Genomic DNA, 15,848 nt, shown 5'->3' with positions numbered 1-15,848 from the left:
GCGATGACAAGATATCCTGATAACGAGAGGATATCTTTTACATGCATGTTGTTTTGTTTCATATAAAAAGCTTTGGACTTGCAAAAAGAAATAAAAAAGCATGGAAGTATAAATCACCAAAACTTTACTACATGTATGCACTCTGCTAAGAGTCTCTACAAACTGACCGTCATGCCATGTCCGTTATTGTCCATTGTATCTAAAAGGACATCTGTTGACATAAGGTATTCAAAAAAACAAAAATGCCTGCGGGTGTACTAAGTATCCGTTATGAACTTAAAATTTTTTTTTGTTTAGCGAATGAAATTGAGATAGACGGGCTTAAATGAAAGCAAAATCTTTTTTTTTTTTTATTTTTGTTAATAATTTGCATTTTTTTTTTAAATTTTTGTAAATGGAAAAATGTTCTTCGGTCACAGCTGTTAATTAGTGCGATATGTTGCTTAATTAACATACGAAATGAAAGATACGGCATATATGCGGATTTTAAGACTGACAAGCAATCAAAAACAAAAAAATATTCGGTAACATGTGACAATATTGAGGGTTGCCGTTTTCGAACATACATAAAAAGTTGACTGAATGTATTGTATAACTTATAAAATGCATGTGAATGGGAACATAATTTTTACTTGCGATATACATAGATACTAAAGGATTCCTATAAAAATCGAGCTCGAGATTACAATCCATCAGACAGGACATTCATAACTATAATACTTACTTACCTAATTTAGGTGGCGCTCACAGTTCAGGCCTCTCCGTCTAGATCGGTAGTAAGCTAGATGTATCCAGATACGCACAAGAAGTTGGTTGAGGTTGTTCTTCATTTGAGCTACCCATCTGCTCTTGTCAATGTCCATGCTTCCGCCACAGCACGACTAGAATGGTTAAGGTCTTGTAAAGGGCTTCATTGGTTCTTTAAAAGAGGGCTTTACTGCTTAAATGCCTTCTTAGCCCGATGAAACAGCGATTGGCATGAGTTATTCTTCACTTGTTCTCTAGACAGATGTCATTGTGCGTTATAGTGGAACCCAAGTTTACAAAATTTTCTGGAGTATTTCTAAAATCTTTCGGAGTGTGAACATTTGGTCGATATGGTAGATTTAGCTTGCCTAAAACCACACTGATAGAAGGCCGATCAGGTCGTTGACAAAAGACTCTAGGCGATCACACAAGATAGCCTTCAAAATTTTATATGCGATATTGAGAAAACTTATACCTGTGTAGTTGGCACAATTCAGAGCGTCTCCTTTCTTCCTATGGCCCGTTGACAGTGAATCATCTGGTTTTCGATAACTGAACCTGGTGGTGGGCCCTCTGAGAGATTACGAGAGACGCGGTTCTGGCAGCATTCTGCGCTTGGAATCTTTTGACATTAAACTTTCCTACAATACCCGGTCTTTTTTACGGTGCCATGTATATCCGCATCCGAGGTTTAGCATCAACAAAAGTGTGGTCCATTCTCTCAATTAATAGAGTAAACAGGGGTAAAACGGAAAGATGAAATTTAGGCTAAAATCTAAACGCGAAGTTGTAGAGAATTGATTTTTTTTTTTTTGCTATAGATAGATGAGACTAATTGAAGAATAACTGCATTTAAGAAAAAAATTCTAAAAAATTTTGAAACTAAGCTATAACGTTTTGTTTGCACGTTGTACACGTGTTGGGGCTATGACAAAATGATGATTTTGGGTAAAGGAAATTTTTTCGACAATTCTAAAGATTCCAGGTGAAATATGAGGGAAAAAAAAATTAGGCGTCTGATACGGATTTTTTTCCAACACTCTGCGTTTCGAAATATGAATTTTTGAAAAACACCTTGTTTTTTAGGGGTATTTTTGGGTAGTTTTTGATTTTTTGCTTTTTTTTGAAACTTATAGGGCTTGGGTATATGCATACATGTGCAAAAAATTGAAGTGATTGATTGACTTTTGACTGAATAACGGAAGAAACAAGTTTTTAAAAAACTGTTTTTTTTTAAGTTTTTAACCGATTTTCATCGTTTTTGATTTGTATCTTTTTTTCTTCAACAGTTAGAGAAATAAAGTATACAGAGCAATGATAGATCATAACCAGGATATATGTGTACAAAATTTCAATCATTTTTGTAAACACAATTTTGAGATAACGGTAAAATAAAATTTTCAAATTCAACAGGTTATAAATTTTGATCTAGAGTAGATAGAAATTTGATTACACTTTTATGAGCATCCTGATACAATTACTTTTCATTTGGTATATCACACATAACGGTACACTAACTACAAGCTACACAAATGTTAGATCAAAAAACTTGCGAAAAACCTCAAAACACCAGTGGAGATCTGTTAATCATGAACAGCCACCAGTGTGGGATGTACCGTAATCTCAGTCTGGAATTTCGACATGGTTGACTTTAAAAAACTCTTACTCCTCTTGTAAGCATCTCAGGAATATGATTGAAGCGTCATATGAAAGGTGAAACAATAAGCTTTCACATAGTATCATTTTTTTTTTAGGTTTTCATTGAACAAAATTGATAAAATAGCGTGGTATAAAACTTTGTATAGGTTGTTAGGGAAAAAAAAAATGGAATTAATGACGTGAGAAGATAAAAATTCATGTTTTTTTTTCCTTTTTTTGATGAAAATTATTGTTTTCCATAAATTATTTTTAAACTTTTTGCGCATTGTTAAAATTTAAAAATGGTTTTATTCTTAAGAAGAAGTACTTGGCTCTTAAATCGCATAATTTTTTTGTAAGCTTTTAAAATAAAAAAATTAATACATATAATGAGAAAATAAAAAAGGTATTTTTTTTTAGCTTTTTCTTGTAAATTATGATTGTTTGAAATAAGAAAACGCTTCAATTGACTCATTTTAAACAAAAGCACACAACCTGTTTTCTGACGACGTTATCACGTAAAATCATCGTCCGTAAATCGGCTTTACAGACAACTTCTTTTTTTTTTTTTTAAATCAAATATTTGATTTAAGTTTTACTTGTCTTTATAAAACATATGGTCATATAAAATATTTTTTTTTTTCAAAAATAAAGTGAGCAATAATAAATAAATAATAATAATAGTAAGCAAAATGTGCAAATAAAAAATCAGCACCTGTTGAAGAAATTTACTTGGAAGTGGCCCCAAAAATTATCGATATTTTTTCAGAATAAGTACAACAACCACACCTTTCAAGCAATTTTTAACTTAAAAAAAAAAATTAAAAATTAATTTTTTTTACTTTTTTCAAAAAAAAAAAAACAATTTTTCAATATCGATCAGCACCCCCTTCTATAAAAGATAGGAGGCTAAAAATTGAACAGTATGATACCAAAAGGATGTGGAACCAAACTAGGGGGTGGCCTAACGTTTATTTGAAAATTTTATTATTCCCATATACAAGCGTGGACTACCTAAATCAAGAAGGTAGTAATCCGAGTCAAGATTGGATCCATGGAACATTCGGACATCCAGGATATTGGAAGAATGTCAGGCGTCAATCGCGACGTGATCAATTTGATTGATGGTTTGATAATCTGAAGTCCCCCATGATCCCTTGTGTATATTGAGGTGTGGAAATCAAGTACTTACTTGAGATGATGATGTCCCCCCACTTCTAAGTCGATTAGCCTGAGCCCTTGTGGGAAGTGTTTTCGTGCAGGGTATTCTTTCCGACCGTTGAACCAAAGATTCTCTCAACTAAAATAGAGAAAGTTTAAAAAAAATGGTTCCTCAGTTATCTCTGTCTCTTTTATTTAAGATTTTATTTCATTTTATGTTATGGATTTTTTAAAGATTTTTTTTATAAAACTTAGATTTAATTATTAAACACATTTTTTCATAATTTTTTTTAAATGGGAGTTTTTGCATTAGTTGTTTTATTTAAATGAAAAATCATATGAAATTTGCATACTTTTTGGGCCAACACTCTTATTTATATAGTTAATTTAGTCCTTAATTTCATTTTTGAGAGTTTGACGAAATTCCCTTTCCTAAAAATATTTTAAATATTAAAAATAAATCAACACAACAAAAAGTTAGTGTTTCTATCATTCAAAACGTCCCTCTTACATAATGGTAAAAAAATTAATGTTAGCGCAATAACTCTGAATTATATACATTTTATTTTTCTTTATTCACATTTATTGCCTGAAGGAGTCATGGGATTGGGTTCTGCGATGATGTTCCTCTGTGGCAAACAAGGATAATGAAGAGTTTATTTTATTTTCTTGTGGTAATTTATGTATTATTAACGGTGTATGATTTTCATTATGTGTATCTTCTTCGAATTAAAACCAAACAATCATTCCACAATGTACCTACCCATCACAATAGAATATTGTGCTCTGTAGGTATTTTTACGTTATTAACTGTGGGGCATCCCTTGTTTTTAAGAATGAATATCATTCAAAGTAAAATTTTGTTTGTAATATTAGATGTTTTAAAAATATTTACACAGCAATTGTTTCGCAAAGAGCAGGACTTTTATAGATTCAATGTGTGTGGGTATTGGAACGTGAAAACGCTTTTAGCCTATGGCTAATAGGAATCTGTTTTATTTACTAATTTAAATTTATTAAATTAAATTGTAATGAATTCAGAAGACTTTTTATATACAAATCGCTGCTTCGGATATCATTCCGACTTTCCTTAGTCCATCTTTTACATCTTTAAAACTTACCAGCTTTTATTCCTTAAATAATTCTTAGATCAATAAATTCTTTTCTTATGAATCATAAACTACTTTGATTTGTTTCATTTAATTCTGGTCATAACATGGATATGGAAAAGGATATATACAAATCTAGGTTAATTGTCCCTTTCAAATCCAAAATAATACTTATCGTTATATGAAGTCAAAGTTAAAATAAAAACAAAAAATGTTTTCAACTTTCACCCCTTCTAAATATACCTACACACAAATAAAAGCACCGTAAAATTACACATAAAAGTAATAAAAAAAATACACATACGCCACCGTGTATCCTCGCGCTAAATGAGAATAAAAAATCAATTCCCACATGTGTGACGACATTGAAAAAAGGGAGAATTCTGTCGTTTGTTTTTATACTGCCTCCAAAAAAATGTATAAACATCCAATCGAACGATGTGGGAATTGTTTTTATTCAAATATCGTAGACATTTATGAGCCCAACGTAAAGAAATATTATTCCGTTTGAATTTGCATAGAGCAATAAAATCATTTGGTATTTTTTTTTTGTTACTTTTATCCCATTCCTCAGTTCTATCTTCTGATGGTCATAATTTTGTCAAATAAAATTGATAAATCATAAAATTTTATGATAATTTTAAATCGCGTCGTAAAGCCAAAAGAAATATTGCTTCAACAATTCAATCGATTAACATAAAAAAAATTATACCTACAAATTTTGTTCATAAAGTAAGCAAAATGTAGGAGAAAACCAAAGCAGAATCTACTCAAACAACAATTTTAAATTCGTATCCTTGTAAAAATGTCAAAGATAAGAAATCACATCAGCAGATAGAGAAATAATTTTGTTCTTTCTTCAACCTGTTTAAAAGTTTTATTTTTTTACTGTACATGTAAAATAGGCATTTAAAAAAATGTTACCCTCATGAAACTTGGCAAAAAGTTAGCTTTTGGTATAAGAACCAAGAGTAACAAAAAAGTCTATAAATAAATTGGGTGGAATTTCTGTAAATTTTTTAAGCTTGATGAAAATGTTGTTATGAGAACTAATAATCTACAGAAATTTAAGAAATTATGAAATTCGGAATTAGTACCACAAAAACTAGGACACAAATGTTACACAAAGGAAAATTGTTTCATCTATAACAGAAACCAAGAATCTAGTCTATTTAAATGTTTCAGGTGAAAGGGTGTTTTTTGGGGAAGTACAGAATATCAGCAATAAGTCCCATAAAATCAATGGTATAAAAGGTACCCTTACGAAATTTATTAAAAATCTTGTCTTTGCCATGGGAATAACGAATAAAATAAGTCTATAAATTATTTCCATGTGAAAGGGTGTTTTTTTAAGTGTAGAGAAAATGTGGGTATATTTAAAAAAAAAAAAGTAATAAAGTGGTACCCTATTCATATTCAGTAGTTATGTTAATTTTGAGTTTGTAAATAAGAATCTAAAGTGTATAATAATATTATGGTTAAAAGAGTGTTTTTTTTTTAGTGAGAACATAATTGATAGGCCACTCTAATGAAATTTGCATTTGAGACAGAAAGCATTTAATTTTTTGTTTTGATGACAAATTGAACGTTTATACCTTTTTGAGACCATTTACAGATTTTATTGTCGCTTCGAAAAAAAAACCCTTTGACCTAGCATTTTTTTATGATTTGTTATGCCGTTTTGAAAAAAATATTAGTCCACATATTTAAAAAAACATTTCAAGAAAATCCATTAATCTGCTTTGAAGAAAATGTATTTTTAAAAAAAGAAGTCTTGAAATTAAAAAAAAATCGAAAATTGATATTTTTGAAATTTTTCAATTAAGGACTTCCTTACGTTTTTGTTCAAAAATGTTAGTTTAAACCAGTTGAATGGTTAACGAGATAGTGAGAATTGAGAAATCTAAGTGAAGTACCGTAAATAACAGTTAAAAAATATTATTTTTATTTAAAAAGTAGGATCTTATACATACATACGTATGTATGTCACAGTTCTCGTATTTTTTACTTGCTCTATAGAGGGCAAGTATTGGTTTTGTGTCGAAAAAAAAATTGAGGTTTTAATCAAAACCAACATTACGATGATATAGAATTCCAAAAAAGTGGATCTCGCAATTCCGTCCGTGCGTCTGTGCGCCTGTACGTCCATCTGTACACATTTCCACAGCCTAAACGGGTGGATGGATTTTCTCCAAATTTGGTACAGATGATTTTTATGGAATTCGAAAAGTTGTTTTTTTTTTTTTTGTTTTTTTATATCTCCCATACAAATTTTTCAATTTATACCAAATAACTCGAAAACGTCTCAAACGATTTTGATTAAACTTTGCAGGCGTAATATTCAAAGCGATTGCAATAAAACTGCATTTTTATTTTTCTAAAATAACTCAAATAACATTTTTTTTTTCGTATAAAAATAAATTGAAAGTCTGTATCGAGAACTGTCAGATGAAAGAAAAAAAGATGGTTTCCTAAGTTAAGTTTCTGACGGCTGTCCCATTGAAATTGTTGTTGTTAACAAATTTTTCTTGGAAATTGTTGTTGCTTTTGACTTTGGCAAATTAAACGTCAAAAACTTATTACTCCATTTTGTAAAATGGCGACTCTAATGATCATACCTTCTCTTCTTATACCAAGCTTACATACCAAGATTCAAACAAATTGCTACAATAGTTAAGCCTGTAGTTCGAGAAACACCCACAGAATTACAGGATCCACGTATTAAGGCATTCTCCATCTTCATATTCTCAAATTCGATTTTTCTTTAAGAATCCTACCTGCGAGTGAAGTCTTTCGTTACTGTAGTAAAATAATGAAAAAACCTCGCTTTTTAAATCAATTTGTGTTTTCTTATAAAAAAAATAAAATATTTTTTGTGAAAACAATTTTCATTTTTAACAAAATTTTAGTATGTACATAAATAAATTTAATAATCATCAGCGGAAGAACGAAGACTCAATTAACATAAACGGGAAACCAGAGAAGTCATCCAAACGGAAAGAAAATTCATCAAAAACCACTTATGTATGTGTACATATAATGAAATTTAAAAATGATACCTACAATTGTAGGTACAATCAACTTCGGTAAGTAATTTTTGTTAAGCTTTTAAAATTGATGCCCATATACAAAAATGGTGATTTGTCCCCAACAAGAGCCCATCCCTGACCCTGACCACACCAAGTACCTACATAATACTTAAACTGATTTCCAACATTGTTTCAACTTCGTAGCTGAACAACAATAAAAGGATTTAATTACTCTTTGAATCGTCTAAGCAATCCGACATTACCACAAAATGTCCTTCCGCAATTAAAAATTAAATAAAACTTTCTCAAAAAAGTGATTTGCTGAATTGGAAGATATTCAGAACTTCATGATTTAGGTAGCATCCTGTTAGATTTTATTTCTTTTTTTTTTTTTTGTTGCATGAATTTTTCCAATTTAGTTTGATTTATGTCTGTTTTTCCTTTTTTAGTATATACAAAAATGTTGTTGTAATCTCATGGGAGGGGAATGAGGGTTGCCTGCCAAAATAAAATAGAAAATGAAATTGACCATTTTCCTGTCCGGAAAATTCCAATAAAATAAAAGTAAATTGAATGCGACAATGAGCGAGTTTCGTTCGGTTTTTGTGGAAGTGAAGGTATTTACTTACTTACAGCGACAGCCAGATAATAATAAGCACAATGGAAATGAATATAGAAGAGCCGTCGAAAACGTTTCGGATAAACTGTCTTCCTCTGTCAGGCAGATTTCGATTTTTTTGACTACAAAAGAACCGAAATTGAAAAAAAGAACAAAATGAATAAAAACACAGGAGGACATCGGTTGAGTTTTTCTTTATTAAATTGAAAATCCCTCTCTCTTCTTTGCAATGTGGATAGAAATATCCAACATTTGAAACAAGTACGAAGACCACAAATGGCTGGAATATTTAAATCAACTTGAGTTTATAAATATTCAGATATTGAGGGTTTGCTGCATTCGGTGTTTGTGTAACTTTGAAGTTGTGAAGGAAGGAGAGTGGTCGCGTGAATTTTTTTTTTTTTTTTTATATTGAGCGGAACATTTTGAAAGATCTTAAAATTGTTTTGAAATAACAAACAAATAAAATCAATATGACGAGTTTGAAAAATATCTTTAGACACAAATCGATACTGTAAAGTTATTTCTATTTTTAAACCTCTTTATATGAGCTGTATTATTTTAATCACTTTACATAAAGAACTCAAAGTAAAAATTTAACTTCACAAAACTGTTAATTTTATGATTTCAATAATATTCAATTCTCTCTAATATTCGCCAAACCATCTCATCTCCATATTCAATATTAAGTAAAAGTATACTCTCCCTCAAACAATTTCGCCCAGCAACCAATTTGCTTCTTTAGCACCTTTTTCGTAAACCTCATCGTTGAATCCTGTGGAATGACTCAATAAAATAATATTTTGCCATTTCTTGAATAGCATTAGCAAATCCTCCCTCATCATTTTTAGCTCTTCAAACGTTAAGTGGCATCCCATGGACTTTTAACAAAGGCAACCAACTTTTGCTTTTTTTTGCACCTTTCATCACCTTTTCTTGAATGGCTTTCAGTATTAAGCAAGAAAAACCAATATCATAGAATGGCTTGTAGAAAAAAATGTAGGAAAAAAAATCCAAAATAAAAGGTGTGTGTATCTCAAAGATAAATAAATATCTAGGCATTAAGAAGCAAATTTACTACGGATTATGGTGGGATTACTCTGTTTAGTCGACATGACTTTGATGAAATTTGTTTTTTTTTTTAAGGTGTGGTGGTTTTCATTTTTAAAAAAGGAAACAAAAATGTTTTTAATTTATAATTAATGTTTATTAAGCTTTAATACTTCAATTATTTTATTTTTAGTATCTTGTGTAACACCAGTATTTCGAAGATCCAATTGACATAATACTTTATTGAATCCAATTATTTTACAAATTTTTGTACCAAAGCTCTGGAAAAATAAATAAAATTTTAAGTTAATTCTGTATTAATAAATTTAAATTTATCTCATTACTTCTTCTAAAAAGTTATTTGAAACATCTAAATTTAGAATAGTTTCATTTTGAACAATAAACTGCATCAATAGCTTTGTTATTGTATTAGTCATAGAACATCCACTAATATCCAATATTTTAAGGGGTAGATGTTGAACTACAGACAATATAGCAGCTGCTCCATCACTTTCTATTGGATTTAATCTGAGAAATAATTTCTCCAAATGCCTGCCTTGAAGTGCTTGGCTTAATACATATGCTCCTTCTGGGGCTAGATGGAATAAGAAAAATCATTACTTAGCAAAATAAAAAAAAATACTGAAATTTTATAAAAATGAATTAACAATGCATTTTTTAAAACCATAAAAGTCTCTGCAGAATTGATTTTTAATCATTAATTTTTTTCTCAACTTAAATTTCAGTAAATTTGCATTCATTATTCGTCGGCAATTTATTTAGTTCACTGTGGCGTATGAGTATTGTTTTTTTTTTATGTAAATAAAATCATTAAAATGACTGGCTTAGACAAGCGGCTCAATGGTCTAGGGGTATGATTCTCGCTTTGGGTGCGAGAGGTCCCGGGTTCAAATCCCGGTTGAGCCCGTTATATTTTGCAAGAAATTAATTTAATAATTTTATTTTTTTTATATGATTTGGTTAAGTTCAACTTGACATAAAAATTATTTATTTAGTTCGACATAAATTAGATATCATTAGGATCCAATATGTAAATAGAAAACGTTTGTGATCATAAAGCTGGGTGCACACTAGGTAGATCAACAAGTTCTATATACGTTCCAAGTCGACATAATGAATAGTTTAACCATTCAAACATCAGTTTGAATAATGTAAAAGAGTTTAACGGTTCAGTATGTTGATTTGGAACGAATTTTGAACGCATTGATCAACTAAATTTGCACCCATCATAATGTTGAAGTGGTAACAACACCTTCGAAGCACGAGATCGAGAGTTATTTTCATCAGCGTTTAACCCTCTGTAGGCACATCTCTTTTTTGCGAATTTGGTTTATACTATTTCATGTCGCTAGAGCTTTTTTCGATCTCACTATTTTATAGAGAATCCTATATGAAATTGCTGTAGAATTTTCCGAGGAATTCGAATATATTGTATTCACAATTCCAAAAAAATTTATTTTCACCCTTATAAAGACACTTTTTTGTGACCACTTTTTATTTTTGTCCTGCCATATTCGCACCCGTGTGCCGACAGAGGATTAAAACAAAGCGTTGTCCTAGTATTGGAGTCGAGTACCGTATACGCCAAATTGCATTTTTATAACTGGGTATGCAGTTTTATGTTTTCGAGGGTGCTCTTTTCAAATATGCAATCCGTTTTCTTCTATCTTTTTTTTGTTGCTGAGATATTCAGAATAGGTTTGTCGTATATCCATCAAAATCAACAAGTTCACGTGTTGTTTTGACTTAAGCACCAAATTTTAGCATTTACTTCAAATTTTCAATGGGCAGGTTCAGAAACGTTAGGGGCTAAATATTTAGGTAATTTCTCGGTCTCTGATTGGTCAACTGTAAAAAAAAATCCTTCCAATTTATGTAATTTTATTGGAAAGCTAACTGGAAAGTAAGGCAAGAAATTTTTCCCTAAACATTTAGGAAAGTCTTTTTGTCAACGGCAGCTGATTGTTTTTAATTATAGAATTTCGTTAACAGAATTAAATTTATTTGTGTGAAAAACTAGTAGAATGTGCATTATCGGTTATAATTAATGTTATTTATTTATTAAAATGAAGTGAAATTTGGTGTCTGCCTCATGCGATCTATAAATTGTTAAGTAGATTTCGAAATTTGACAATAATATCATATCCAAACTAATTTAGGGAATTTACTCAAATTTCCGTTCAGAAAATGACCTTGTCTAAATATCTAGTCCCTAATATTTCCTGAACGTGCCCAATGCAATTTACGAAAACAATTTTTTGAGAATTGTTTTGATGTACGTCTTATTGTCTAGACTCTAGAGACATAAATCATCAGAAATCAAATGCTAGCTCAGTATTGATTTGACTGTGCATCCAAATTGCAGTTTAATGTTAAGAAATCGTATGTACATTAAATTGGTTTAAAAAAAATACCTTTTTGTTTTGGTTTTATACTCCAAAAAATGGATTGCTAGATACCTCTAGAACGTACTCACCAAATATGAGCTCGCAGTTTTTCATCAATCAATCTCATATTAAAAAAATCATTTTTTTATCAATCGACTTATTCGCAAATTTCTTCACATAGTCTTGAAGGAAATCGAACACTCTACAAAAAAGGCCTTTGGGAAAATTATGTGAAGATGGTTTTGAGACAAGAAAAAATTGTATCGATAAGAGGGTCCTTCTACTTAAGTCCTAAAATAGAAAAACAAATATTAACGGTATTGCCTACAGTAATATGTGATAGCTTTTAAGAGAACTTAAAACTTAGTCTATAGTTTACGAGTAATTTAGAAATAAAGGACTTTCATTGCATAATTTTTGAAAATAAATTTTCAAACGCAAAATTTCGAAAAATTTATTTTTTCAATCAGTTATTTAAAATAGCTGTGTCGGAATATTGGACGGCAACCATATCACATATCTTAGACTATTATTTTTTGCCAAATTTCTCGATATTTATCGCTCAATATTCTCGGCAAAATTCTTGAAATGATCGATACTAAGAAAGTTACAAATAAACAAATTAGAAAATAACTATTTATTCCAGTTCTTTTGAAAAGTTTCGAAATTTGCTATACCATACATTTTTGTATATATTCTTACATTTCTTATTAAATTGAATTTTTTTTTACATACAAAGATTAAAGAAATTTTTACCCTTAAGGCACGTGCAACTTGAGTTTATTTTTGTGCAGTTTATTTTCTCGAAATTTTTTGTGGGCATTACACTTACGTATGTATATATACTTACAAATCAAATTATTAGTCAAATCTAATGTCTTCAAGTTTGGAAACGATTCCACTGTACAACCATCTAAAAATTGTTGCAATCCATCATCATGCATAGCACAATGCGTTATTGCTAATTTTATCAAATGCTGGCATCCTCTGTCCAGAGATTTTGAAATATATGCAAGTTGATACGGTTCAAGCTTTACACTATGAAGCCTAAGAACTTTGTTTATTTTATTAATTTTTTAAGAATTAAATGCATATCATACCAAAACTCTCTAAGTTCATAAGAATTGCTTATTCCTAAGGCGAAATTGGTTATATCTCGTCGTGAAAATGATGAACAACCTAGGTAAAAATTAGTCCCAATAGTTTTCGTACAATAAGTTACTCTAAGAGATTTTAAATCTGGAAGGCTACTCAGAATAATATCAAGTGGAATATGATCTGAAAAAAAAAAAGAAATATATTACCTACATATTCAGAAAAGTACAAAAACGCTTACCATTTCTTTCACCCATGGAAGGTTGAAGAAAATCAATTTGTAGCCGATTTATATAAGGAGCGCAAATATCTAAGACCGTTTGTACACTTTCCTGATCGTAATCACAAACTTCAGTGTTTTCTAAATATTCCTGCAAATGTTTCTCCATATAAATGCTGATCCAACTCCGGTTTTCTACATCAATTGGCAAAGTATTCCATCGATGCTGATAGGATTTCCGCCAAAAAAAATCATCTTTGATGTGAAGGCTAGATATTTTTATAGGTATATTTAGAGCCAGGTTATCCACGACATAATTTCTGTCAACTTGTTTTGTTATTTCGTTAAAAATTGGCATTTCTAAAATAGTTAAAAATTTCAGCTCTTCCTATGAAGGTACTCAAGCTCTTACCAATCCAATTGTCAATAATCTTATCCAAGGCTAGTAAACGAAGTGTTTTTATTTCAATGGATTTGTTTTCAATTTCTTGTTGTTTAGGCTTCAAAGCTGTAGGATTTCTAAATTTTTGATTTTCCAAATTAAAGTAAGCTTTGTAGACATTGATGTCTAATGAACATGGCAAATAAATATTATCAAAATTCATTATTTATCACTAGTTTTCTTTATGCATATTAATAACTATTTGAATATAAAATTCTTTTGACTTTCCCATGAATGGTATCAATTTGTTTCAACAAACAAACAACTCTGTAGTCAAGGATTCAATTTGTGTTTTCTTCCACATAAATGTATGTATTTTTTTCTCAACACAAATTTACCCTTGAATAGCAACGAAATATGAACGAACAAATGTTTTTTTTTTGTGTAATCACATCAATTTGGTATGTTAATTTATACGATAATGATATGACAGCAGTAAGGACAAAATATCTTAAACAGATAATCACAGCCTTACGCCATGTTATTATGGTCATAATCGTCTGTAGTCGGATAAGACCATCATTGATAATGGGACATTTTTCTTTTAAGATTACTGATGTTATGCTAATTTTATAGATGATACAGCGTGAATGAGTGTAAATGTGTAGCAGATAGCATAGGACTTTTTCTAAGATTTGTGAATTTGAGCGCAACAGTTCAGTGATATATTAAACGTAATTTTTTTTTCAAATTTTATAAATTTACTGATTATATAAAAACAAATATATAGAGGAATATTTGCAGGGAAAGAACTTCCATTTCAAATTCAGAATAGAATTAAAAATGTCAAAATGTTTTTACGAAAAATTGAGTTATTGAGTTTTGGTAAACATTGTGAAAGTATTCGTTTACAAAGAAATGTTTGACCTTTCAAGAAAAAAGGACTTCTTATAATAAATAAAAGCAACCATTTGTTGTTTTTTACAACATAAAATGAGCTAAGGAACGAGTTACCAATGAAACCTCGCTAGCAAAACTATAGAGTTAACGATCGTCCTGCAAGGATCACTTTTTCTCACACTAGCCCTAAATGTTATTATACCTACTTATAGCCCGAGAGGCATCGTTTATTTGATTTCATGATTTCATTCAGGCTCTTTTGTTATGCATGAAATAGTTTTTAAGATGTCATTTAAGTATCTGCAAGTCAGCTATTCAATAAGTTGTGGATGTGGCCGAACTTGTAAAAAATATCAAAAATTATGTTATTTCATTAAATCCAGCTCTTTCTAAATCTGTGATCAGATTTGCGCTGTCTTTCCGATGCCGGAGATCGGACACCGATTTTGTTCCATATACATCAAAATCAACATTTTCTAGAGTTGTTTTGTGCCATAAACCACTTTTTGGCGTTTTGGACAACTTTTCCAAATAATTTTTGACAATTTTTTGTTAAGAATTGTTATTTGTTATGTTACACGTGCATACCAAGGCGTCGAAAAATAGAGAAAATGCTATATGGATGTGGGACAATGATCGCAAACAAAATATTAGTATTGGTTGTTGCTATCTCTAATGAAGGTAATGGAGGTCCTCCATTACAGTTGCATATTTGAAAGAGTTGAGAATGTTTTGTGTAGACGCATGAAAAATCATTAAAAAAATGTAGGAGGTGGGAAACAAGAAACAAAAAGTTGACTTTTACGTTAATGAACGTAGGTAGCTTGTTAACGGTTTGGCAAAACGCTTTGAAAATTGGTAGGTGAACTTATTATAAGACAAACTTTAGTTTAAAAAATTAAAAAAAAAAACTCCTATAGAAAAGTTTCGGAGTTCCAAGCGCGCAAACCTTTAAATGCGTTTTTCTCGAAAAAGTGCCAACGGCGTATGGAACAAAAAAATTCTGGGGCGAAGACTGGTCTGCAAAATTTATCTTTTCTTTTTATCCTTCAAATATTTTTTAAAATTATGAATGATTTGACTTCCCTGAATCTTTATTTGAGTTTAGAAAAATTCTAACATGTATCCAACAATTTTTTTAAGATTTTTGAAAAATATAAGTATTTTGTAGGAAATACCCCTTTTAGATTCGATTGACCTTGTACAAAAATAAAACTATTAAGTCTGAACTACATCGAAACACAAAGTGAAAAAAGTATGAAAAAAATGTCAAGTTTTTAATCAAAACTTTCAATCAAAAGTTTTTTATTCGGAATCAGCATACCAACATCCTTTACAAAAGTATTGTTCTATTCAAAATAGGATTTCTTTGCAGACCACTACTGTAATTATCGCTTTTTCAATAGTCTTTTAAGCCATACAAAATGCGTAAAACATACATTGTTGTACTTTTTTTGTTTTTTATTCACATGTTTTTTTGTTCTCGTCAA

The 15,848-nt window shown here is 30.2% G+C and overlaps 1 protein-coding gene, 1 long non-coding RNA gene and 1 other non-coding gene across 3 annotated transcripts; 2 read left to right on the top strand and 1 right to left on the bottom strand.

The window, feature by feature from the left end:
• Positions 1–7,589: 7,589 nt before the first annotated feature.
• LOC129917208 (uncharacterized) lies at positions 7,590–8,701 on the top strand. Its single transcript, XR_008772607.1, has 3 exons — positions 7,590–7,679; positions 7,747–8,040; positions 8,134–8,701. It is a non-coding gene; the product is annotated as an uncharacterized LOC129917208 (long non-coding RNA).
• An 801-nt stretch (positions 8,702–9,502) lies between these two features.
• Positions 9,503–13,681, bottom strand: LOC129915137 (uncharacterized). Its single transcript, XM_055994603.1, has 6 exons — positions 13,489–13,681; positions 13,098–13,436; positions 12,862–13,039; positions 12,612–12,808; positions 9,698–9,948; positions 9,503–9,634 (listed from the first exon to the last, which is right to left on the bottom strand). Exons 1-6 carry the CDS (start codon positions 13,679–13,681, stop codon positions 9,503–9,505), a joined length of 1,290 nt encoding a protein of 429 aa, XP_055850578.1.
• On the top strand, positions 10,209–10,280 carry Trnap-ugg (transfer RNA proline (anticodon UGG)). The gene has a single exon. It is a non-coding gene; the product is annotated as a tRNA-Pro (tRNA).
• Positions 13,682–15,848: the final 2,167 nt, after the last annotated feature.

The sequence above is a fragment of the Episyrphus balteatus genome, chromosome 3 (assembly GCF_945859705.1).
Source record: "Episyrphus balteatus chromosome 3, idEpiBalt1.1, whole genome shotgun sequence".
In the NCBI taxonomy this organism is placed as follows: Eukaryota; Metazoa; Arthropoda; class Insecta; order Diptera; family Syrphidae; genus Episyrphus; species Episyrphus balteatus.
This window is presented reverse-complemented; position numbering and strand designations above follow the sequence as displayed.

What these genes read in the sequence shown, in the direction of transcription:
- LOC129915137 (XM_055994603.1), bottom strand. Translation starts at nt 13,681, where the DNA reads ATGAATTTTGATAATATTTATTTGCCATGTTCATTAGACATCAATGTC. An exon ending in GATTATTGACAATTGGATTG is followed by an intron (nt 13,437 to 13,488) that starts GTAAGAGCTTGA and finishes TAACTATTTTAG; the next exon opens with AAATGCCAATTTTTAACGAA. An exon ending in TTTGACTAATAATTTGATTT is followed by an intron (nt 9,949 to 12,611) that starts GTAAGTATATAT and finishes TATTCCATCTAG; the next exon opens with CCCCAGAAGGAGCATATGTA.